The following is a 26,387-nucleotide window of genomic DNA, read 5'->3' on the forward strand; positions in this document are numbered from 1 at the left end:
TAATTGAGTCCGGGAACATGCAGGCTCAGTGGGATGGAAGTGGGACAGAAAGCCTTTCAGTCTCATGTTTGCATCCAGTTCAGGTTGATTGACAAAAAGTTGGTGCCATCTGATAATTGCTTGATGGATTCTAGGGAGTAAATTGATGGGTATCTGGTTTCCCTATGTCTACAACATGCTGTCCACCACCACACCTGGTAATTGTCAACATACCAATGACTGACTTAATTATGTATGAATCAAGTATCTTCAGACATGTCAAATGTAATAAGTCCATGAGGAATGTGAAGTTTAAAAAGAAAGCAAATTTTTGTGGCAGTCCATATTCCCTTTTGTTGTGATCCTGTTAGTACTTGGTTGAACCAGTGAGTACTTGGATAAGATACATCCAGGAAAAATTAGCTAACTGCAGGATGTGGTTTTCATGATTCAGTAGATGGTACTGTTCATTTAGAGTCCATACTATGCCAATGCCTGGCAAGATGCACAAGGTCTCTATGCTACTGGTGGTTCCTTCTTTTGTGTGAAATGTAAATTTGAGGTCCAGACTACTAGTGATTGTTAAAAAATCCTGTGAAACCGTTTGCAAGACTGGGTGTTAAACTCAAGTATCCTGGCCAAATTCCAGTTTGGTAATTACATTCTGCCTTCCTGCATTTTCTCAGCTAGTTAGGCCCGCTTACAGTATTCTGTACATCCTATCCTGGACTGTTGTGAAGTATCGATGTGGGCTGTCAAACAGCTACCACATTCCAGGTGACAGCAGTTGCATGCAGGTGACAGCAATTGCATGATAAGAGCTCCTCTTAACATTTTGGCATGGGCTTATGAAACACAGATCTGTCTGCCCCAGCCCTACTTATAAAGCATCTCTGTTCCCTGGTGATCACCTTGCTATGCTAAGAGTCAGCCTGAGAATTTGGGGGAGGGATTTCATGATGGCTTAGGACATGCTTTGTTATAAAAAGCATGCGTGAGTGTGTTTAGGTCCTTCTGCTATAGAAGTGAAATCCCATTGTGCTTGTTTCCTCAATCCTATTGATTGATTTATGTTTTCAGTGCTATCTTCATGAGGTCTAGAAAGGCATTATTTTAAAAAACAAAAGCTGCAATTTTCTGCTACAGTTTTAGCTCTTCTAACACAGAAGCACCTGCAGGCTGGGGTCAGTGGGGGCCTCTGGCCAGCTCAAACCCCAGAGAGTGAAATGTTCCTTAGATACAATCTGTAAAGCCCTTTGTCCTTTTTCAGGGTGAAAGGTGCTATACTGATTCAAGACTAACTATTCATTTTCAGTGCTCTGAGCACACACAAAGAAGCATCAGAAGATTTTTATGTAATCCTTTTTTCCCCCCATTATTTATCTTAAAAACAACCAAATGGGATGTGCCTAAATCTGTCCTCTGTCCCAAACAAATCCACCACAGCCTCTGGCCTGAAAACAAACCTCAGAAATTTCCACCCCATGGGGTAACATTTTTGGAACGTTATAAGCACCTAAGGACAGGATCTGATCACATAAGCGCTATCTCAGCCTTATCAATAGCATCATGCCCATGAGACTAGTCATGCTTTGGGCCCCAGTCCTATATATATATATATGGATGAACCTTAATTAATGCAGCTCCCTCTGAAGTCAGTGATGCTTTGCACACATGCAGAGGTCCACTCCTCCAGAGTATCTTACAGGATCAGGACTTGGAATCTGTAGTGTCTGAAACTGAGTATGCGCAAGTTACAAGAAATATATTTCTTCCCTTATTTATTTTAAAGCGAGTGGAACAAGCCTCCAGGTTTGCTGTTTCTGAAGCTTTTTCCCTTAAAAAGTCAGCTTATCCTCAAAGGCCACGTGGTCCTGTGATGGATCTGGAAACAGTAGAGCAGCTGCAGGATCATGATGAGGCTTATGCAGAAGGTGAGTTTGAATAGCACCGGCCCAGAGCTGCTTAAAGGGACCCTATGAAATCCAACTGGGCCAGTAGGTAGATTTGTGTATCACCAATCTTTTTTCAACACCTGAGACCAAATAGAAATATTTCATAATATGGGTTAGATTTGATCTTGTTAATCTAGAGCAGAAAGTCCTAATGAAAATCAATGGCTGGAAGCTGAAGTCAGACAATTCCAAATTAGAAATACACATTTTTAACAGTGAGGCTGATTAACCATTGAAACAAACTACCAAGGGAAGTGGTGGATTCTCCCTGAAGTCTTCAAATCAAGACCAGATGCCTTTTTGGAAGATATGCTTTAGTCAAACACATGCTATTGAGAGCCATATACGAGTAACAGGCTGAAATTTTGTGTTATACAGGAGGTGGGACTAGATGACCTAAATGGTCTCTTAAAATCTATGAATAAATTGTATTTGATCTTTTTCATTCCCATGTACGCTTCCGCCCCCCCCCCCCCCAAAATAAATAAATGTTCCTTGTGCAATGTTGAAGCCCAAACCCTGTAGAACTACAAATCTGAAACTTAAATGTCTATAGGCAAAAGGGAAACTAACTTAAATTATTTCTGCTGTCCAAAGCGAAGGAAATGCAAAAGGTAAACTGACAGTAAAAAGAGTTGGAAGCAAATTGGATTTTTATAAATATTTATTATTTTGCAGCACCTAAAAATGTGCTAGGCACAGTACAGAACAAATAGAAAGACAAGGTCTCTGAGTTCTCATTCTAACAAATTCAGAGTCAGTTCTTTCACTTGCAATAATATGAGGCACTATTAATAGCACAGATGAATAAATCTGGGTACACTCTGATTTCTGTCTATAATGTCAAATGTCTCTCACAGATGGAGCTAATTCTCTGCAAGTGTCTGAAATATGGAAGATGCCTTCTTTTTTTCCTCCCCTGCCTTTGTGGGTTTTTTTTCTTTTTACATATAGTAATCTGTTTGAGTGTTCCAGAACTGCCTATAAGCCTTTTATCTTTGCACCACAATTATAATACATAAGAATATTGATTATCTGCAGTCACCCCACCATGTTAAGAGACATACTGATAAGGAAAGTGTTAAAGCTCATTTACTCCAAATATGAGGAGTCTGCACTCTCTTGTCCAAGAATGACACAGCCTCTACAGGACAAACTGACTTCTGTTTTTCTCATTGAATAAACATTGTTGTTAAATTGGGCTAATTATAGACTGAAAGTTGGAATAAAAGGACGTGAAAGGGATTTAAAAGCTTCAGTAGGTGTCTGTTTGGGGTTTTTTGAACTTTTTTAGAATAGACTTATAGACTTTAAGGTCAGAAGGGACCATTATGATCATCTAGTCTGACCTCCTGCACAATGCAGGCCACAGAATCTCACCCATCCACTTCAATAACAAACCCCTAACCTATGTCTGAGTTATTGAAGTCCTCAAATTGTGGTTTGAAGACCTCAAGCTGCAGAGAATCCTCCAGCAAGTGACCCGTGCCCCATGCTGCAGAGGAAGGCGAAAAACCTCCAGGGCCTCTGCCAATCTGTCCTGGAGGAAAATTCCTTCCCGACCCCAAATATGGCAATCAGTTAAACCCTGAGCATGTGGGCAAGACTCACCAGCCAGCACCCAGGAAAGAATTCTCTGTAGTAACTCAGATCACATCCCATCACAGACCACTTCTTTAAAGAAGCCTGAAAAGGAAATTTTTGTTGGTGGTGGTCTTTGTTTTTTTAAAAGGTTGCTTATATTTTTCCTTACAAATATCTGGAATGCTAAGTTATATCCTCCATCATTTTTATTGTATAACTTAGTTGCAGTACCAGAGAGACTTGGAGTGAGTGCTTTCTTAGTGCTTAATTAAAGGAGTAGGGTTTTGTATTTTTTTTTTTAAAAAGCCTTTCTTCCAACTGTCAGGCATTTGAGTTAACTAAGTATTAGCCAACAAAACAAAACAAACAAACAAATTGTCTCATTCCTAGAAACAGACTTACATATGGTTTTAATTTTATGCCCATATGTAGTCCTGTTGAGGCTACATGTACGCATTTGCAGGATCAGGGCCTGAGTGAAAATCCAAATGTTTTAAGGAGTCAGTTAAAAAAAAATTCACTTGATCTATCACTCAGGTTTCACCTTATTGGTATCTATGATGTCATGATCTTAATAGTTCTCTTCTTGTCCAGAAAGTCTTGCAGGAAAAACAGACTAGACAATTTCTAATGCATATAACACAAAGAGAAATAAAAACCCCTCCAACTTTCAAGCCTATTCACATATCAAGAATGGGAGAGGTGTGGAAACACCAACCCAATGAGTTTTTCCTTTACAGATCACCCTTCAGCCATTTTTAAACAAACTGCATAGCACATGGCAAAACTCTGTCCTCTTAGGATTGTTACGCAATCTTACTCTTACTATGATGTTTCTAATCCTAGTAAAACCCTTGATCCCTTTCTCACCGTAGCCCAGGAGCTGCTCAATGATTGGATGAATTCCAAACTGAGACTGGAGCTAGAAAGTGACCAAGAAGAGAATGTTGGAGGTGCTGCTGCTGACTCTACTCCTGCTGAAGAGACCCCTGCTGGCTTTCTGAAGTACGAGAAGTTTGATGGTGAGAGCACAACAAAACATTTCTTAACTTATTTTTAAAGATAAGGGGATAACAGTGGTTAGTTTGTAGGCTTGAAAGCCAGGAGTTATGTACATACCAAGATGATAGTCTCCGTAGGAACAACCAGGGTCAGTAGAGCTTTTGGTTTTTCCCAGCTTGGACATTAACTTGCTGTGTGACATTGCAGAAATAAGCCTAAAACTCTTTGTGTTTCATGGAGATAATATTTCCCTAACTGAGAAGGGCTATAAGGTTTGTAAGATTTGTGTAACAGTTTGAGATCCTCAGATGCAGGGCAGTAAAGATTGGGAAAGTATTATCATCATCTAAACATAGTGAATTTGAGACTGCTTTAGATTCTTGAGGTTAAATGGAGTGCAATCAATATGGCTTCTTTCATCAGGATTACATTCACAAACTGGGCAATTCTCTGTTTAATCACTTTATGCTTGATGGCATTAGGCTCTGAGGTTTGTTAATTACAAACTAGTGTGAGGTGATCTGGATTTTCTGTTACAGATTTGTGTGGTTATCTGGAACAAGAAATGGAAAGTACCACAGTTCAGGATTTTCTGCAGAATCTTCTGCAAAATGAAGTGGTAGATGGTGGGATATTGGAAGACCTCAGGATTGAAGAAATCAAGGAAAAGAAAAAAACAAGGGACCCACGAATTACCATGGAGCTAAGACACAAGCAGGTGAGGAAAAGGCAGTACATTGAAACTGATATGAGGAAACACTCTTTATGTAACATGTATTAACCCATGGAACTCAATGCCACATGATATAATTGACGCAAATAGATTAGGATAGTTCTCAAAAGGATTAGGCATTTCTGTGAATGAGGATAGTATTTGCACTAGCTCAGGGCTGTAATATCCATCTCCAACATGGATCTGCGCACTCCAGGAAGCGGCAGCAAGCAACTGTTCTTTGCTAGCCTCCCTGCTCAAGTCAGGAGTAAGCAGAGTGCTAACTGAATAGGGAGATGCAGTTAACCAACCTCTTAAGCATTAAAGTCTAATCATTCTGTTAGTACTCATCTCACATACCTGGGCAAATGGGTGGGGGAAGGAATCCTTCACCCAAGCTGCAAAATGGCTATGTAGCTGTTCTACTGAGGCAATTTTAGCCTATTTGCTGAAGTGTCCCTCTGTGCTGCCATTTACCAGGCCCTGTTGTGCCAATGCATACAGAGGGCTGCACAGAATGCAGCTCTGTTCTACATATGGGATGCTGCTTTCACATCACCCTACCTCTAATCTAGCCCTCCATTTGCACTGTGGAGCACTGATGTAGGGTCAGGGCCTTAGAGATCATATGGAACTTATACAGTTGTCCTGTAGGCTTAGTACAAGAGATTCACAGATAGCTACAGTATCCACTATACTACAGTATCCATCACCCACCCTCACAGGGTCCCAGATGCTGGGCTACAGCCCTAGCTGAAACATCTGCACTGCAATTAAACAGCTCCTTAGGCCGAGCCCTGCGAGCCCGAGTCAGCTGGCACAGGCCAGCCCTGGATGTCTAATTGAAGTGAAAATATACCCCGTGTCTCTCCTTTTTCTCCTCCCCAGAGTACCTTTCTTCCTCCCGGAATGGAAGGGATGGGTGCACAGCTAGTGTCTTTCCCACACCATGGAGCAGGCTTTGAGGAGGCCGGAAGGAAGTCTCCTTTCCTCTCCCTCAGGCTGAGCATCCATCCCAAAGCTATTCCACAGCTCTCAGCAGGGAGACTACCGTATATACTCGATCATAAGCTGGTTCATTTATAAGGTGACACCCCCCTCAAGATGGATAAGTAAAAATGGAAAATTTTTATAAGGGATCAACAAACTTTGGCTCCTGGGCCATCAGGGTAAGCCGCTGGTGGTCTGAGATGGTTTGTTTACCTCGAGCGTCCTCAGGCACAGAGGTAAACCTAAGTAAACAAAGTGTCCCGGCATGCCAGCTGCTTATCCTGATAGGCCAGGACAGCAACTGGTGGGGAAATTTTTTTGGGGGGGAGGAGGGAGAAGCTGGGAGTCAGGGAAGTAACCCCTGTGACCACCCCCCACATGACCCCACCCCTAGCCAGGGACCCCCTCACTCTCCCCATCCCACCTTATCTGGGGAGGGCCAGGGGAGGATGTCTCTGGCTTGGCTAGAGCTGCTCCGGCAGGCCGGGCAGCACGGCTGCAGCCTGCTCTGGCAGGCCAGACCAGGCGGCGCAGCTGCAGCATGTTCCAGCATGGCCACAGCCTGCTCTGGGGGTTGGGGCCGAGCCGAGCGGCACAGCTGCAGCCTGCCAGCCCTGGAGCTGCGGCTGCTTTGGAGGCTGGGGGAGAGCAGCGTGGCCAGAAGTGGAGAGACTCTGGCCCCACCTCTTCCCTTCTGGCTCTGCTGGCTGTGCTGCCTTTCCTTGCTCCCTCTGTTGGTGGGAGGGACTGTGTCCCACCTCTCCCTCTCTATACCTGTTCATAAGCCGACCCCCTTCTCTGGTGCTTCCCTTTTTTACTAAAAAAAATTGGCTTATGAACGAGTATAATAAATAATTATTTCTCCTCAAGATGTCAGCATGTTAAATTCTATTGGGAGGACAGGCAGGGTTGAGATGGGGTGGTGGTATGTGGGTAGCTGTTGTTTGATCTATAGACAGTTGCAGAGGTGCTTGAAGCTGTGACTGTGCTAAAGAGATGGTAGGGGCTCCATATGTCTTCCATTTTCCGCTTTTTGGTTTTCCTGATTTTCCTCAGAAGCAGTAGGGTTCTGCCCTTTGATGCCTAGAACACTTGCATAAATTTTGGAATTGATCATTATTGCATTACATATACGCACACACAGAAATGTCACTAAGTTGAGTGCAGTGTTGTAGCTGTGTTGGAATATTAGAGACACAAAGTGGGTGAGGTAATATCATTTATTGAACCAACTTCTATTGGTGAGAGAGACAAGCTTTTGAGCTTACACAGAGCTCTTCTTCAGGTCTCAGCTCTGTGTAAGCGCGAAAGCTTGCCTCTCTCACCAACAGAAGTTGGTTCAATAAAATATTACCTCACCCACCTTGTCTCTCTCAAGCAAGTTGAGTGTATGGCCCCACAAACTCTGCCCGTCAACACTACTACCTTTATCAACCAAACTTGTAACCCTCCAGGGTGATCAAGTTAATTTGACAAGACCTGTTTTGCATAAACCCATGTTGATTGGCATGAATGATATTACTCTGTTAACACTTTATTAATTGAGTCCCATATCAACCATTCCACTACTTTGCCTGGGATAGATGTCAGGCTGACAGGCCTATAATTACTCAGGTCATTCTGTTTACCCTTTTTAAATATTGGCACAACATTAGCTTTCTTCCAGTTCTCTTAAACTACTCCAGATTTCTAAGACTTATTAAAAATCAACATTAATGATCCAGAAAGTTCCTCAAACTTGGATGCAAGTTATCTGAACTTGCTGCTTTAAAAATGTGTAACTTTAAAAACTGCTGTTTAACATCCTCCTTAGTTACCATTGGAATAGAACATATTTCATCATCATATGATATGAACATATCATCTGGATTTTCCCAAGTACAGAACAGAAATATTTATTGAATGCTTCTGCTTTTTCTTCATTATTATTGACAGTTCTACCATTTCCATCTAATAATGGACCAATACCATTGGTAGGATTCCTTATGTTTCTGATATACTTAAAAAATGTTCTGTACTATCCTTAACTGTTAACTTTCCATAGAGTTAGCTGTGTATACTTTTGCTTCCCTTACCAATTTTCTACAGTTCTTAGCCTTCAAGGTATTATATTCATTACTGTTAACTTCTTTTTTTCCATTTGTTGCATGTAGTATCTTTTTATTGCTGCTTTCACTTTCCCTCAAAGGACAGGCTGTTTTTTAAAACAAGCATAGCCTCCTCTTAAATGAGGCTTTTTGGCATCTAGTAGAGTGCTCTTAGGCAGTTCCTGTTATCATTCACTGTTTTCTGTTTAGATTCTTCCTCCCGGCTGACTTGTTTCATAATTGTTTTCAGCTTTCTGAAATTGGCCATATTAAAGAACCAAGTGTGTGTGGAATCCCAGGGGAGCCACGCTGAGGTCACTCAATTAGGATGAACTGCAAAGAATGGGACAGACAATCCCCAAAGCGGGTGGATATTCCAATACACCTCTACCCCAATATAACGCGACCCAATATAACACGAATTCAGATATAATGCGGTAAAGCAGCACTCCGGGGGGGTGGGGCTGCGTACTCCGGTGGATCAAAGCAAGTTCGATATAACGCGGTTTCACCTATAACGCGGCAAGATTTTTTGACTTCCGAGGACAGCGTTACATCCGGGTAGAGGTGTACTTAGATTTACCAAACCAGCACAAAATGGCTTCTATAATACCTTACTGGTTATCCAGAAGCAAGCAACTCCCTTCCCTTAAAGCAACCCAGCCTCAGGCCTCCATCCAGACACCCAAGTCAGATATGAGGAGGATTAATGAAAACCTTATTCAACATATAAGAAGGTTCTACCAATCCCAAAAGATCGGACACATTACCTCCCAGGTTAATGAATATTCCAGATTTTACCCCAAATACATGCTACAGCCAATTCTTATTAACTAAACTAAAATTTATTAAAAAAGAAGAGAGTATTGGTTAAAAGATCAATATACATACAGCATGAGTACAGTTCTGAGATCAGATTCATAGTAGAGATGGTGAGCTTTGTAGTTGCAAAGAATTCTTTCAGACTTAGCCCATGTTATAGTCTAATGTTCATATTCAGGGTGAACCAGATTAGGACTAGAGATCTCAGTCTTATGGCCTAAGTTTCCCCTGCATGAAGCATCAAGCAGATCAGCGCCCATTGCTTTCAGGCTGACCCCAGCTGCAGCAGCTTGCTTTAATGCCCACCAGTGGGTACCTGGTAACAAATTAAACCACAGTCAGCATCAGGCCTGCCTTCCCACAGGGAGGCTCTAGAAGACCATAGCCTCCAGTCAGCTCCTGGCTACAACCAGGCTTCTCACATAATACAGAAGCTGCCATTCTGCTTCCCTCTTTAACTCCTCTTTCCAGGCCTGACTCAAAAACAAGTATAGCAGGGCGGGGTTCATTGCAGACACTACAGCTTGTTAACCCAGGGGTGGGCAAACTATGGCCCGTGGACCACATCCGGCCCGTGGGGCTGTCCTGCCCGGTCCCCGAGCTCCTGGCCCGGGAGGCTCACCCCCGTCCCCCGCAGCCTCAGCTCGCTTGCTCTGCCGCTGGCACAATGCTCTGGGCGGTGGGGCTGTGAGCTCCTGGGGCAGCGCAGCTGCAGAGCCCGGCCTGGCCTGGTGCTCTCAGCTGCGTAGTGGCAGCAGCGTGGCCCAGCTCCAGCGGGTGGCGTGGCTGTAGCGCACTGTGCTCCAGGCAGTGCGGTAAGGGGGCAGGGAGCAGGGGGAAGTTGGATAGAGGGCAGGGGAGTTTGGGGTGCTGGTCAGGGGGCAGGGGTGTGGATGGTGGTCCAGGGGGAAATGGGTTGAATGGGGGCAGGGGTTCCAGGGGGCAGTCAGGAACAGTGGGGGGGGGGGTTGGATGGGGCAGCAGGGGTCTGGGGGCAGTCGGGTCAGGGAGCAGGGGAGGTTGGATGGGGCAGGAGTCGGGAGGGTGGGGGGGGGCAGATAGGAGGTTGGGGCCGGGCCACCAACCCCCTCCCCTAACCGGCCCGCCATACAATTTATGAAACCCAATGCAGCCCTCAGGCCAAAAAGTTTGCCCACCCCTGTGTTAACCCCTTCTTGGCCAGTGTGGGGTTCACATACCCCATCCCACCCCCCCCCACTGGTGTGCCTAAGAACACAATTATATCCAGTTAATGCCAAATATAGAGATGATAGCTTCTTATTAATTATTATCATCATCATTGCACCCAGAAGCCCCAGCCAGGGACCAGGACCCCAATGTGCTAGGTACTGTACAAACATGAACAAAAAGACAGTCCGTGCCCCACAGACCTTACAGTCTAAGTGTAGGACAAGAGACAACAGGTGGGAAACAGACAGATCAATTGGGGAGTACAAGGAAAGAATGAGATTTTGTGTGGTGTGGCCATCTGTGTATTGGCAACCTGATTGAAACCCACCCTCTCAGTTCAGAGAGACTCCCAGAAGCCTTTCTTCAGATGATAGAACTCTTGTCACTACCGCTGCCTTGACTCATTGCTGTGCTCTTCCTTCTCAGGTTAAAGAAAACTGTTTAAGGCGTCAGAAGGAGCTAGAGCTCCGGAGACGAGAAAAGACCCTGAAAAAACTAGCCCTGGCTGAGGCCAAGCAGCGAGTGCAGGAGGAGAACAAAAGGCAGGCTCTGAAGGCCAGGAAGGAGGAGGAGGAGATCCAGCGGGAGATGGTGAAGCTGCGGAAGGAGATGGCAGAGAAAAGGCACATCATGGGAGAAGCACGAAGAATGTAAGATGGGGTGGGGAGGGAGAGTGGAACTCGAGCTCCATCTAGTCATTTGGGCTACAGGGCCTATGAACCTCAAATGATAGGGAATTTCTTCAGTCATCAGCTTCTGGCTGCAGTGAGCTGTCTAAAAATAGAAGACATGGTAGTCTCAAAGGAAAACTGCCTCCTGGGGCCCTGACCTCTCATAATGTATATATTTTTAAATGACTAATCCTGGAGGCAGCATCATTACTGTCTCTAGTTACATCACAGAAGCTGACAGATTGAAAGAAGGAATCAAATGCCGACATCTATTAACTTGTACACATCAAAACTCTGGCATTTAAAATTGGAGACATCCTCTCTTTAGAGAGGGGAAAGTACGTGCCTGTCCGATGGAGCTCAAAGCTCTGCAGAGGCAGAGTCTTTGCTTCTGCTGAGCTTAGGAGCTCCATAGGGCTGCGGCCCACAAGGGGCCCTGTGATGGCCACTTATCTCCATAGGTATCTATGAGATCCTAGTTCTCCATATGTGCTTTCTTGACATCCCAATTCCCTCTTACTGCTGTGTACTGGAACCCCTTCCTGACTGTGTTGAATTTGTGTAGCTCATGGGCACCAGGCGCCCAAATCCCAAAGCTACCCCTGTTCTCTATAAAGGCTGGGCTTCAGTAGCTATCATCTGTCAAAGCTACAGAGGTCATTCTCACAGGATTGGTTCAGAAGGGGGTGAGACCCATACCGCAGTACTCCCTTTATTTACTCTCTACCTTTGGTTCTTGGTGTTTTGTCTTACTTGCAGAGAGAGGAAGAGGCAAGAATTAGAACAAGCTCAGAAACTGGCAGCGGTGGGCCTGTCTCACACTACATCAAAGCCCCTGAAGCAGGAGAAAGAGGAGAAACAAAGGAGATTGCAAGAGCTGCTGAGCAAGATTTACAGTGAAAACCAGAGAGTGAGCATCCTCCTCCTGTAGCACTCTGAGCCAAATTCTGCCCTCAGCTATGTGCTCACGCAACTCTCACTGAAGTCAAAAGTCCCGGCTGCCAGGCCTTCTGCCTCCTCCTGAGTGTCCTGTGTAGGGAGAGTAAGATAAACGATCCATTGAGAGAGAAAGTAGAGAATGGCTTGGGAAGCTGTTTCCGAATGGTTAGAACAGGGAACTGGGAGCAAGGGACTCCTGAATCTTAATCCTTATTCTGTTGCTGGGTGTCCACGGGCAAGTCACTTAATGTCTCTGTGCCTCAGTTTCTCCAGTGGGGCATCAAAGGGAGTTGTGGGTAAAACTTCACTTTTGGAGCAGTTGTGGGCAGAGAGCAGCCCAGTGTGATAGATCAAGCAGACACACAGAGGGTGCCTTGAAAAACTCATGATGAGATCCTCACCCCAAGTCCAGCCCTTCAGCACCAAGTAAAAGGTCTGGAGTGGTATAAAGAGGCCCTAAAAGACCCACTTCTGCTATAAGCACTGTGGAGCCTGCCATAAGGCTGCCCTGTGAGGACCCCCTCATTCCTTGGCATAGGAAAAGGTGGGAGTAGGCTGAAGCAGGCCAGGGGGTGGGGCTGTGCAGATTCCACGAAGCACTGTGGCCCCTTGGGAAAGCCCCAAGAGCAGTGGTGGGCAACCTGCAGCCCACGAGCCGCATGTGGCCCAGCCAGGTAATCTGATTGCAGGCCGCGAGACATTTTGCTGACGTTGACCATCTGTAGCTACGGTCCCCCGCAGCGCCCAGTGGCCGTGGTTCGCTGTTGGACATATGCCCTAAGTACTTTCTCCCACCCCTCATAATTCAGAAAAATAGCCCAGGAAAGGAATGTTGACTGGCCACAAAGTTGCAGGTTTCCTGCAATGGCACATCCTAGACCTGTCTCCTCGCTTCTTAACGTCAAGTTACAGTTTTAGGTGATGCAACTTGGTTAAAACAGCCGATAGGAAACAGTCTCTTACAGACCCGCATGCCGAGACCAGCTACACTTTGTCTCATGAAATGCAGATGCAGGCACAGAAACTCCTATGTTTCCCCAGACGTTTCCCATGCCGTTTCTGCTCATTGTCAAAGACAGAGTTTGCAGAATGGAAGGGAAAATCTCAAACAGCAAGACAAAGTCAGTGCTAAAAGTTTAGGTTTATTAAACATCTGGAAATGAAAAGACCCTTTTGTATTGAACACCCTATAGAGTGAGTAAGCTCATTATAAGGAATAAGGTTCCTTGTGTGGCAGCATGAATGACACTATAATATGTTTTTAATTAATATATAAGTAATCATCCCTTACATGATATATACCTGTAGCACATTTAACACAGAAGAATCCTAGCACTCAAATTGAGAAGCCAGCTATCCTGAAGGATCACTTTGTCTATAACTCAAATGCCACTGCTGCTGGAGGGAATGTGCACAGCAACACTACACCACAATTTAAGACAGGGTGCAAAGAGTCCAAATGAAACTATAGGGGGATTTATGACTGGTAGAATGTGAGCTGTACATTTTCAAGGGCAGAAACTGCAGCTGAGCAGAGATAAGTTAATAATGAAGGATTCATTATTGCTTAAGTAGCTAGTGTGTTGACATTTTGTCCTCTTCATAATTCTCTGTTTGGATTTCCATGTCTGAGAATGTTGATGCAATTAATACAGTACATTATGACAGAAGAGGAACAGCTGAGGAATTATGAGTTGACCCACTTGGAGGATCAAAATGAACAGCATCTCCGGTGACAGGGCTAGAATTAAGAGGTAGATTAGATAGCAAATCGCTCTTCTGTCCAAGATAAATCACTTCTAGAGGCAGCCAGTATGATTACTCCTTGGGAGAAAACTTTAGCTTCCCAGTGAAATGAGGGTGAGTCTAGGTCACATTGTAAAGTTTAGCACTGGGAATTGTCTTGTTTGTGCTTGGTCTTTAAAGAGCAGCTTATAGTTTATGGAGTAGTTTGAAAAAGTTCTACATAGAGGGCAGTCTTCTCTAGAATCTTATGCTTTCTAGATTTAGGGACAATCCTGATTCTAGAATTTATATTTCTCTCTCATGGTTTATTCCTTTTTACTTGTAAACTGAGCACATTTTGCTTTGGAGTCACCATGAAACAATAAACATGGAGTCCCGTGATGCTATTTTTACAGTCAGTTTTCACAGTAGAACTGCACAATAAGCATCGTTCTCTTCACATTAGTTCTCTGCCCCCCGGAAGTGTTTGTTGGGGATTTGAAGATATAAGGTTGTTCAAAAGGAAAGGCCAAGGGAAGGATTGTGAGGATCAGCACTTGTGTGATGAAATGTTCTTGCTCACTGGCTCTATATAACTTTTCACTGCAGTGCCTACAGCAGCATTTCTCCGCTTGGTACAAATTCATTCTGGATCATAGGATTAAAATGGGGAAAGCCAGGGCCCTTGCTGACTGGAAGTGCCAGCTGAAGGCCCTGCGAGCCTGGAGGGACTATACATGGGTCCAGAAGCTGGAGCAAGAGACTGAGCAGTTGGAGACTCATCTCAGGGATCAAAACAGGTAGTGGCCCTTAGCCTATGGAAGCTTCCTTCTCACAGAGAAGCTAGCAGCCTTCAAACAGAGTCTTGTGCTAAGCGGAGGGTTGTGTAATGGTATGGTCTGTTATGTGTGTGTGGAAAGTCTTGTTTCTAGTAAATCTACACGTCACCTGCAGTTGGAGACACCATGGCATAGACTGAAACGAAGCTGGATCTGAGCAGGGACTCGAACACCTCTTTCCAACAACCTCCAATTTCTCTGTTTGGGTGTCCTTCATGGAACCTCCCTCGTTGGCTCACTCTTTCCTCCAGGCCCCAAGCACGTGAAGAGCCAAATTCAACCCTGATTAATCCAGTCATTGATTGGAATTACATTAGCGATTAGTTAGGCCTGATGCCTTCAAGAAGGAGCTTGCTGGTTGGACTCCCCATAGACAGCAGCATATTCTGCAAGTGGGACTATCCCTCATCTCCAGACAGCTGGAGAGGGCAACAGTGTATCCCTTTTACTCCTCTTATAGCACAAAGATAAGAATGGATGGGGACTGTAAAACAAGCAGGAAAATATATTTAAAGAACTATATTTAAATAGTGGATAGTTTTCAAAGTCTTCCAGAATCAAGTGATATCAAGCAGAACTCAGAAAAATATGAAATCTTATGACGTCTTCTGGATTGCTCCACCCATTTGGTAAATGCCACCACCTGGAGAGACAGTGTGGCCTAATGGATAGAGCACTAGGATGGGACTTAGGAGACTTGGGTTTTAGGCCCAGCTCTGCCACTAGCCTGCTGCGTGTCCTTGGGCAAGTCACTTCAGATCTTGGTGTCTCCATTTCCCCATCTTTAAAATGGGGATAATGACATTCAGTTCCTTTGTAAAGCCCTTGGAGATCCACTGATGAGAAGTGCTAGATAAGAGTGGGGTATATTAATTTTAAGCAGGCTAAGAGAGGCCTGTTCAATGTCTGTTAATGGAAGTGCTTTATTTTCCAGGAAAAAACAGTTGGCTATTGAGCATAACCGGAAACAGGTTTTACGGTGCTGCTTTATAGAGTGGCAGCTCTGGAGCCGAGCCGAGGCTGAAAAGAGAGAGCTACAACTGAGACAGGAGGAAACTAGGAAGAAGATGGCGCAGCTGCTGGAGGCAGCATCAGTGGGGAAACTTGGCACAGATGGATCATGGGATGTCGGCAGGACCAGGACGAGACAGGTGACCCCGGATCAACCTGTGAGGCAAGAGGAGGTAAAGTTCTTTCCCATATGTTTCCTCATCCCAGTCCCTCCCACAGTGATTAATCATAGCTCTAAAAGTTAACCTCTGGTGTTTTATGACACAGGGATGGGCACTCTCCTAGTGCAGCTTCATGTACCTGCGATGTCATGTGCACATTTCAGCAGTAGTTCAAGCACTCTAGAAACAAGTCGTTAAAGATCAGAGGTGGATGGGAAGGTAGTAGACTTTACAAAAATAAATCCGCCTCTAGTGCTTTCAAAGTATAATCCCACCATATATCATCTACCAAATTGAGGCATGCGCCCTTGGGATCTCTTCTGAAGGAAGATTAAAGTCACTTTCTTTTTTTTAAATGACTCCATATGCCAAAGAACCATATATGTTGACTAAAACCAGGGTATTAGAAGAAAGTGCTAAATTCTGCCCTTGATTAAACAGAGTGTAACCCTCTCGACTTTAAAAACTGAGAGAGCTGAATTTGGCCCAGGAAGTATCCAGGTAATGCACATCAAAGAAAAGAATAAGTATGCGCACAATTGGATTGTAAGCTGTCAGGCAGGACCATCTTCCTTAGGTGTGTATCGTTCCTAGCATAACAGGGCCCTGATACTTGATTGGGGCTTCAGGTGCTACCATAATATAGATAAATAATGAAAAATGAATATATATTCACATCCGGCCAAACTTTTCCTTCATTTATACCAATGTAACCTCTGAGCTCAGTGGGGTTGCATGGGGATAAGTGAAAGCAAAATTCCCCAGTTCCATCTTGCAACCCCAGTGGGACAGTTTCTTCACTGAGATACACCATTCTAATGGGAGCGTCATATTTGTAATTGAGGGCAGAATTTGGCCTAAGAAGTAGATCTGAGACTTAAGTATTCACTAATCATACAATTCTAAGAGGGGAGGCCACATGTCTTAAAGTTTGGGCCCGGTTTGTCACCATGCTCTAGTTTTATGACCGTGTAACTACTTTAATTTCAGTGCAGCTTTGTGGTGTAAAGCTAGAGGAGTATCATAGTGAATCAGTCCCTTTTACGTTTTCCTTAATTAGCCAGATTGGTCCTGTAGACCACCTTGTCGCAGCTGCGTTTCTTTTAATCTTAGCCTTAATGGCTAATCAGAACACCTCAGTCCAAATAAGCTTGCATTAACGTTGTTTGGGTTTAGACCCACTCACTGAATTAATATCCCCCGTGTCATCAACTGCATTACAAAAATTCTGAGCCACAGGGCCTCCCCATAAGAATCCTGTCTGATGCCCCACGGGTACATACCAGCCATAAACCAGATGGAGTTGGCCAGTTCAGGAGTCTTGGATTGTGTAGAGCAACCTTGTAGCTCCTGTACCTCCTCCCACCCTGGGACAGCACTACAATTGGTAAGAATTGTATCACGAGTACACACCTGAGGTTACCCTGCCTCTCAGACTGATTTCACTGTTGCTCCATTCAGAAAAATGCTCCTAGCTCTTCAATGGCAGCAGAGGTCTTGACTTCAGTCAGTGCAGAATTCTTCCCTTGCAGGTGACTGAAACGCCCCTTCTTCAGGAGGAGCCCATCAATCCTGTAGAATCCTGTTGTTGGGATGCTGGTCAGACCCCTAGTCTTCGTTCATGCAAGAAGCCCAAGTATGCCTGGCAGGTTACCCTACAACACGCTGCTGTGAATTCACAGGATCACGCCAAATCCAGTAATCAAACTGTTAGTCCCATACAATGGTTTGAGGCACCTGGCAAAAAAGTGGCCCCTGCCTTCAGGGGCCACTTTGAGCACCGCCATGCCTTCCAGCAGCAGCTGATTGAGGAGCAGAGGAGGCAGCTTCAAGAACAGCGGGAGGTGATCCTCGAACTGCAGGGAAACCAACGGCTGAGGAGGGCTAAGCAAGAGGCGGAGCAAGCCACAGCTGTCACCATGGCACTCAACAATCCAGTCCCAAAAACTAAGGAAAAAATGCTCAAGAGAGGGGATCCATCAAGCTCCAAGAGTGTCTCATCTTTAAGGTACAGCCACCTTACCGAGCCATAGTGCGGGTGGACTGTACTATCCAGAGCACCTTACTCCCGCTCACAAACCGAATAAGGTCATTTGGGTCAGCACTTGCATGGTAGACCTCCACATAATACCTCTGTGCAGCTGAAAGTGGTGTTAATGGTGCACTAGATGTTGCTCTCTTCCTTTTGAGCCAGTGCCAAGCCTGGTGTTAGCTGGGCCAGATCCTTGATACTGCTCTGACTGCTTTGCATTGCCCCGAAGGCATGTTAAACTTGTAAGGCACCTTGGGATGCAAAATGCTCTGTTGTTGTTAAAGATAGGAGCAAACTGGATTTATTTAGTACAACAACACTATCAGTACTTTGTGCTTCTGTAACATCCTTCGGCCAAGGATCTTAAAACACTTCACAGGCGCTAATTACTTGAGTCTCACAACCCGCTTGTGATGTAGGAATATGTCATTAACCCTGTTTTACATATGGGGAAACTGGGACCGAGAGAGGCTGAGTGATTTCCCCAAGGTCACAGAATGAGACTGCAGCAAAACTGAGAATAGAAGCCATGAATCCCGACTCTCACCCTTGATTATTATACACAAGGTGATGATACTAGTTTCTTTTCTCTTTCACTTCACAGTTCACCTGTGCCTTTGGGGCCAGAGAGCACAAAGACAGTGACCCAAAGCAGGAGGAGCTCAAATCTACTGACCTCAGCTCATCCCATACTGAAAGGTATCGTTCTGCTTGGTAGTAAAGGCCATTCCTGCCCTCTTCCCAGAGAATAGCGTCTCTTTCCTGTCCACATCCCTCCTCCATATGGGTGTTCAACAGGGCATGAGCAAAACCCACTCGATCCCCTCCCAGCAGGATCAAAGCTACTAAACAACAACAGGATGGGTTGCTTTAAGCATGCACTGGCAGCTTGTTACAGGGTCTGGCCCTTTAATATCCAAGTCAGGCATTTGGAGCATATGGGTCCTTGCAAGTTCTGTGGTTTGTGGTCAGTAAACCAAAGTGCGTCGTTGTCCCCAAAGACCAGGCTTGATTTTTCTGCAAGAAATTATAGAGCTGGCATCTTGTTCACTTCACGCTTTATCCCTTTCACTGCAGGCTAAAAGCTGTAGAGACAAAAGCTGTCTGGCTTCCCTTCCCATTTGCCATCCCATGTGATTTCACACCCTTCCCCCTTCCCGCAGTCTATATCGAGTGATGTGTAAATGTCATCAGAGATGAGGAGGTTGCATTTATTAAAGCAATATCATGTTCCTTTAACCATTCCCAGGGCCTGTAGCGTTGTATAAACTTACGTAAGGCCTTAGCCTGCTTGAAAGGTTTCCCAAAAGGTGGCCACAGTAATATTTTAAACAGACCTAGGAATAACAAAAATTCAGTAACATGGTTTTTTGGCTGTGGTGCCTGCCTGGCTGCAGCCTTTTCAGCGCCCAAGCGTGTCTTCAGCATCTTTAGTGCATGAGCCTAGATATCCCACAGTTTGCTTCACTCAGACTCTCTGCTGCTCTAGGCGGGTAAGCACTTCTCCTGCATTAATGGGTGTTTCTCTACAGACATCCCAGTGACTAACAGACATAGTGGAGCATAAGCTTTTGTGGGTGAATACCCACTTCATCAGACGTATGCTCCAATACGTCTGTTAGTCTGTAAGGTGCCACAGGACTCTATCGCTTTTTACAGATCCAGACTAACAGGGCTACCCCTCTGTAATAGTCTGAAGTTGGGGCCGTGCCCTCTCAGGGGCCGTCGGGAGCCAGGCCGCCTCACTACACGGCCCAAATCAGTCTTCGGGTTTGGAAGGTCTCGGGGTTCTGCCCCTCAGGCAGGGGCTGAACAGAAGGCACACGGTCACTGTAATGAGTCCCAGCCCTCAGTCAGGGCGGGCAGCAAACACTAGGTCTAGGCTCAGATCCTTCCTGCAGGCTGAGCACCAATAAAGTCAATAGGCCCCGGCCCTCATTCAGGGCGGGGCAGCAAACCAGTTCTAAGCTCCGGTCCTTGCAGCCGGAGCTGAGCAATCACAAAGTCAGTAAGCCCCAAGCCCTAGCTCAGGGCGGGACAGCACGCAAGAGTCCAGGGGGCTCAGAGCCTTCCTGCAGGCTGAGCAGTAATAAAGTTAACAAGCTAAGCCCAGGCCCTCAATCAGGGCGGGGCTGTAACACCGCAGTCCTGAGCTCAGATCCTCTCAGCAGGAGCTGAACACACAGGGGCACTAGCAAGCCCAGGCCCTCAGTCAGGGCGGGGCACCAAACACCCAGTACTAGGTTTAGGGCTCCGGTCCTTGCCTCAGGAGCCGAGCAGTAGCAACAGTCTCAGAGCTCAGGTCCTTGTAGCAGGAGCTGAACCACAGCAATAGTTCAGGAAGCCCAGGCCCTTAGTCAGGGCGGGGCAATAAACAATCGTTCAAGGCTCAGGTCCTTGTAGCAGGAGCTGAGCTACAGCAATAGTTCAGGAAGCCCAGGTAAGTGCAGGCTTCTCTGCCTGAACGCTGGTAGGAGGGAGGAGTCTGCCACCCGTGAGTGGGGTGGCAGGGGGGACACAGGCCCACCCACTCCACTGTGTCCCAGCCCGGGGCCCTAGCAGCGGCGTGGATCCGCTGCAGTCAGTGGGGATCCTGGCCGCAACACACTGACATGGGCGCGTCGGTGCCCTCAGCCGGACAGGGGTCAGCTACCCCCGGGCTACATTCCATCTCCCCCTCCTCGGGTACCTGCTCATCGCTGGGCTCGGCCGCGGGGTCCCACACCATGGGCTCCTCGGCGTGCTGAGGGCTGTCTAGGTCGGGCTGCTCCTCCGGACTCGGGTCAGGGTGACGCTCGGGCCGCTCCTCAGGGTACCGGGTTCGGGGCAGGCTCGGCCAGTCCACCTCGGGGTACCTGGCTCGAGGGAGGCTCAGTCCGTCCACGTCAGGGTACCTGGCTCGGGGCAGGCTCGGTCCGTCCACGTCTGGGTACCTGGCTCGGGGCAGGCTCGGTCCAGCAGGAGCCCGATCAGGAGCGTCTGTCCTCTCCGGCCGCTGGGCTCCAACTGAGCGCTGGGGCCGGGCTTTTATACTTCCTGTCCCGCCCCTTGACTTCCGGGGGGCGGGAACAGGTGGCGGTGGCTCCGCCCACTGAGGTGGCTGTTCCGGTTCCTCTCCCTCTGGGGCCGTCGGGAGCCAGGCCGCCTCACTACACCCTCTGATACTTGATACCTGTCACAGGGTTCGCTACTCACCACGGGGACATCCGGTGGCCATGTCTTTGGATTAGCTCTATTCTGGTCTGATGCCCCCACTTTCCACAGTTCCTCACACCGTGCTCCTCCTCACTTCCCAGAACTCCCTCTTCCTCTTCATGGCTGAGCCTTCTGGCCAGGCCACTGTACAGTCCTCCCCTTCTACAGTATCAAAATATCACTGGATCAGCTGTTCTCGTGCTGCTCCAGACAGTCTTCCAGTCCAGGGGCAGGTCCTGTGCTACTCTTCCAGCAGCTGGTGGGGAACCCAGGCCCACCCACTACTCCAGGTTCTAGTCCAGGGACCTCGTGTCTAGTAACTGCAGCCTGCTTGCTCCCAGACACTGCTGCTATTTTCCTAGACTCCTTCCTACTTCCCTGCTCTAGTCTCTGGCCCCCCCTTCTCTGGGTTTACCAGCCCTTACTCCTTCCTCGCAGGGAGTAACTAGAGGCTATTTCCCCCTCTGACTTCTCACCAGACTGTGTAGCCCCAAACACACCTCCCTTCTCCCAGAGAACAACTGCAGACTGTTTCCCTGCAGCCCCCTTCTGGTCTCAGCTTGCTGGCGGTATACAAGCTCAGCCTGCCCCTGCCCAGCTGGGCTTCATCATCAATTAGTCTTTCAGTCCTGGCTGTCCCCCGGGTGCAGCCTGTCAGGTTAACAGGTTAAGTGATAGAAATACGGTGCCATCCTCATTGAGACAGCCCTTTTGAATTGCAGCTCCCCTATGGGGTTGCTGCATTTTGACTGTTCCGTCTCTCCAGTCCACTATTTCAACCACCCAACTTCCACCAGAATTGAATCCTTGTTCTTCCTTTTACAACTAGTTTTCTGGTTCCAGTCAAGGCAACGGAGTCCATAGAATCATGCACAATAGGGCCAGGAAACACCCTTGGGCCAGTACTTGTCAGTAAAAAATCAATCTTAACCAAGATGCTTTGCAATTATTAAAAAGAGGCAAACGGATATAGAATAGAAGATCCACTAAGCCAGAAAGTTCAAGACAGGCATGAAGGGAGACACAGATAGGAAAGGAACTATATGAAAAAGAGAAAACTATACATGAGAAAAGGAGAGAAAAACATTGATAAAGAGTTATGGACAATAGGTCATCGTGTCTGAAGCCTGCTTAATGACTATGGGTGAGATCTGCAAAAGTGCCCTGGGAAACAAGTCCCATTGATTTTGATTATGCTCCTACCTCACCTAGGTACTATTACAAATCCCATCGAAATGCTATTTGTGCTAAAGCCTTTTCTCAGCTGTTCATGAATCTCTGCACTGGTGGAACTGCCCCTGCTAGTTTATTCCAATAACCAATCCCTCTCTCTATTAATAGATTTCCCTAGTGTCTCAGCTCTGTTTCCCCCTCTTTGGCTTTGGCCAGCGCTACTGCTCCTACTACCACATGAAGCCGTGAATAATTCCTCTTCACTCTTTATGCTGTTTCCTGGCAGAAATGTATCGACACTCATCAAGTCCCCTCAGCCCATGGGTCCTTTCTGTGCTATGTTGCATAGATTTAACACCTCGGTCATTACCCATGTCTCTTACTTTCTCTCAGGCTGCCTTATTTCAGCCAGTATCGGGCTGTACTAACTAGGGAGGGGCCTGAACCAAATTCACAGATCAAAGGACTCCCAAACTCTGGGGAGGTTTGGAATCTGAACCAGGATCTGGACCAGAATTTCAGAGCTGTTCACCCTCACCCCCCAATCCCTATAATGAATCCAACCAAACCCAGGATTCAGGCACTGCGGTGTTTGAAATCTGGATCTAAATTTAGCACCTCAGTCCCATCTCTAGTGTTTATTATGGATACATCAGTTAGTGAGATCTCGGGGAGACCTGTGAGCCTTTTCTTTCTCTCCCTCACTCCCACAGAGGGAGTGAAGCCTGGACAGCTGGGGAGTGGGCAGCCGACCCTACTAACTCCTGCTAAGTACAGCCCAGTGACTCATTGCACTTACCTATTGGAAGATGAGATGCTTTGCTGATGGTTCCCACTGCCCTGCTCTGTTGTTATCACTGTATCAAATAGAGATGCGGCTGAACCAAAACCCTAGATCCCAGCACCCCCCACTCTCCTCTCAAGTTTTTGAAGGAGGGGATCAAAATCCAGATCCATTTGACTTGGGCCCATCTCTAACAGCAAAACAGCCTGGCTGGGAATGCCCTGGCAGAACTGGAGAAGCAATTTCTTTACTGTGTTAAAAAGACTGAACTGCCTTTGGTTGTTGGCTGCACCTGTCACTGCCTCACTCTGACACTGAGGGGCAGAGACTAGTTCTGACAGAACATACAGGAGAGATGAGGTCATGAGCACTATGACACCTTGATGATGATTTCACCCTCTCTGCTGACCAATGAGAGTGCTGCATTTCAACTGATCTCACAAAAGCCATGTGAGAAGCAGTGGCATCTCAATAACTGTACACATACCCCAAGAGTCAGAATAACATGAACAGCTCCATCCTGAAGTCCTTGTGAATAAGCCAAGGAAGCTGCTTGCATGAGTAACATCTCCAGGACTGAACCCTTGGATTTTACCTCTCTCACCAGCCAATCTGTCCAGGTCTCTTGGAGATCCCATTGCAGTTCCCCTTCAATCAGCTAAATTGCACCTCTGCGCCCAAACAGAAGGATCAGGAAAAAAAAATTCTCCATGGGACTGTTCTCAAAGTCTGACTGATGAGTAATGCCAGTTTTTATTGGTAAGGGAGGTAACAGCCCCAGCCATTGTAGGATGGAGAGGCTGGATCTTGAGGGTTGCAACAAGAGCTGCCTCCTAAGCACCCCCTTGTGGCAGCTCTGTGGCACCGTGCCTCAGTTTCCACTCCTGGAGTCTTGTCACATGTCCAATAAGAACAGCCCTTCTTGGGGTCTGGTTTATTAACAGAAAGTTCAGAATAATTCAAACCATCTTTAAGGTCTCAAAAATAATTGAAGCAACCACTCCCAGGCTTTTCCTACCCAGGCCTCTGCCTGCCTTGTCCAGTTCTCTGGCTCCAGGAGGTCATCAGGCAAACCCCTCTGCTGCTGCTTTCCTGGTTTCTCAGGGTCCCTGCAAGAGCCTAGGTGCTCTCAGCAGCTGGGCCACTGATGAAGTTTCTCTCCCCTGCTACCTCTGGGTCAACTCTCTGTCCAGACCCCTCCCTCATTTATCCAAGAGGCCCTAATTGAATCACATGTCCCCACCTGGGGAGTGCAGTTGGCCATGTCACAGGTGGGGCTGAGACCAGTGCTTAATTTATAATGAAAGAAGTACTGGGGCTCAAGCAATTTTTTTACATTTATAACTGATGCAGCAAGCCCTGAGGTGCTGGGGCTATGAACTGGGAAGCCTAGAGGTGCTGAGGCTCAGCCCTGGCTAGCCCTGGCACACATTAAGCACTGCCTGAGACCAGTGATGAGCTGCCAAAATCTTAACAACGGGTTCCCTATAAAAAGTTCTGATTTAAGGGATGTGCGACAGCATGTATTTTTTGTACCAATAGGGTTACCATACGTCCATATTTTCCCAGGAGGTGATTAAGAACTGAAAAGCCTGACATGTCCAGGAAAATACAGATGTATTTTAACCCTACCTAAAGTTCTTTTTTAAAAAGATGGGGCTGAACTAGAAATGAGCTCCGTTTCACATGTGTGGGTGGTGATCAGGGACAGTCTCAATTTTTGGGTCTTTTTCTTATATAGGCTCCTATTACCCCTCACCCCCGTCCCGATTTTTCACACTTGCTGTCTGGTCACTCTAGGGTGTGCACATGTGTGGGTCCCAGCTGCTCCCTGCCCCCCCCTCATTAAAGCAGGTGTGCAGGGTTACTGCCCTGGGAACTGCAGGGCACCAGTGGATGTGGGGCTGGCTGCAGATAGGGGCGTGGGGCAGGGCTAGCTGGAGGCAGGGAGTGACACGGGCTGGCTGTGGGCAGGTGATGCAGACGGGCGGGCTGCGGGTGGCTGTGGGCAGGGGGTGGCTGCGGGTGGCTGTGGGCAGAGGCTGGCTGCAGGCAGGGGGTGGCTGTGGCAGGAGCTGCGGGCAGAGGCTGGCTGCGGGCAGAGGCTGGCTGTGGCAAGGGCTGGCTGCGGGCAGAGGGTGGCTGTGGGCAGGGGCTGGCTGCGGGTGGCTGTGGGCAGGGGCTGGCTGCGGGTGGCTGGGGGCAGGGGCTGGCTGGGGGTGGCTGTGGGCTGGGGGTGGCTGGGGGCAGGGGGGGGGCTGTGGGCAGGGGCTGGCTGGGGGTGGCTGGGGGCGGGAGGTGCAGGGGGTAGCTGCGGGCAGAGGGTGGCTGTGGGCAGGGGCTGGCTGCGGGTGGCTGGGGGCCGGGGCTGGCTGGGGGTGGCGGGGGGCAGGGGGGGGCTGTGGGCAGGGGCTGGCTGGGGGTGGCTGGGGGCGGGAGGGGCAGGGGGTAGCTGTGGGCAGGGGGTGGCTGTGGGCAGGGGTGGCAGGGGCTGGCTGCGGGCAGGGGCTGGCTGTGGGCAGGGGCTGGCTGTGGGTGGCTGTGGGCAGGGGCTGGCTGTGGGTGGCTGGGGGCAAGGGGTGGCTGTGGGCAGGGGCTGGCTGGGGGTGGCTGGGGGCAGGGGGTGGCTGTGGGCAGGGGCTGGCTGGGGGTGGCTGGGGGCAGGGGGTGGCTGGGGGTGGCTGGGGGCAGGGGGTGGCTGCGGGTGGCTGTGGGCAGGGGAGCAGAGGCTGGCTGGGGGTGGCTGTGGGCAGGGGGGCAGGGGCTGGCTGGGGGCAGCAGGACGCAGCCAGGGACCCAGGGCCAGAGGTCCAAAGAGCAGGAGCAGCAACAGGGCCAGGAGGCAGCTCACATGGCTCTCGCAGCACAGCACAGCGCAGCGCCCCCCGGCGGCCGGGAGGAGGAATTACAGGCTTCCCAGGCAGAGCCCATCAAAGCTTCCCTCGCAGGGAAGCTAGTTAACAAGCGGTTCTAAAACCGCTTCTAAATTTAACAACGGGTTCGTGCGAACCGGTGCGAACCGGCTCCAGCTCACCCCTGCCTGAGACCCATCTTCTTTAAAGTGCCAGCCACGCTGTGACAAGGATGTTTTATGTGGATGGCCTGAGAATAGAAGAGTAAAACCTAGGGACCATGCCCGATTGTCTCTTCATTGTCATGCTGGCAACTCTATCTCTGCTCCCTGCCTTGTAAGTCCGTTTTCAGTTACCACAGAGAGAGGGAATCTATTCAGTCCCATCCTTGGACACTTTGTCTTTTTGTACTTAGGACAAAACTCATCACTTTTGAGGAGTGTAGAGCAAAGGCCTCTCCTATCATGCCCATTACCCAGCTTTCTCCACTCAATAAGAGACGCCCATCTTATAGCCTTGGGTAGGAGCTTTGCTATGATACATGCATCAGGCTGACATTTGCTGCGAGGCCTTTTTAGCTTATGCCCTCTCTCTTAGTTCTCGCCGTTTTAACTCTAGTACTATGTGGTAAGCTGTGACTTTTTGAACAGTAGAGGTCAAAAGTCAGCCCAATCACTCTGCCA

At 47.8% G+C, this 26,387-nt stretch overlaps 1 protein-coding gene and 1 long non-coding RNA gene across 4 annotated transcripts in view; one reads left to right on the forward strand and one right to left on the reverse strand.

The window, feature by feature from the left end:
• Window positions 1-26,387, forward strand: part of CCDC191 (coiled-coil domain containing 191) — a 36,219-nt gene that overhangs the window by 622 nt on the left and 9,210 nt on the right. The window contains exons 3-11 of one of the 3 annotated variants that reach the window (XM_045001373.1): window positions 1,772-1,913; window positions 4,394-4,540; window positions 5,060-5,238; window positions 10,749-10,972; window positions 11,753-11,903; window positions 14,267-14,457; window positions 15,431-15,680; window positions 17,201-17,676; window positions 18,305-18,399. In XM_045001373.1, coding sequence (XP_044857308.1) covers window positions 1,772-1,913; window positions 4,394-4,540; window positions 5,060-5,238; window positions 10,749-10,972; window positions 11,753-11,903; window positions 14,267-14,457; window positions 15,431-15,680; window positions 17,201-17,676; window positions 18,305-18,399 — 1,855 coding nt within the window. The remainder of the gene's footprint in view (window positions 1-1,771; window positions 1,914-4,393; window positions 4,541-5,059; window positions 5,239-10,748; window positions 10,973-11,752; window positions 11,904-14,266; window positions 14,458-15,430; window positions 15,681-17,200; window positions 17,677-18,304; window positions 18,400-26,387) is intronic. The other 2 variants (XM_045001378.1, XM_045001385.1) reach the window with 2 other exon arrangements.
• On the reverse strand, window positions 1,779-23,190 carry LOC123361437. Its single transcript, XR_006576166.1, has 3 exons — window positions 22,868-23,190; window positions 4,389-4,518; window positions 1,779-2,014 (listed from the first exon to the last, which is right to left on the reverse strand). It is a non-coding gene; the product is annotated as an uncharacterized LOC123361437 (long non-coding RNA).

The sequence above is a fragment of the Mauremys mutica genome, chromosome 1 (assembly GCF_020497125.1).
Source record: "Mauremys mutica isolate MM-2020 ecotype Southern chromosome 1, ASM2049712v1, whole genome shotgun sequence".
Taxonomy (NCBI): Eukaryota; Metazoa; Chordata; order Testudines; family Geoemydidae; genus Mauremys; species Mauremys mutica.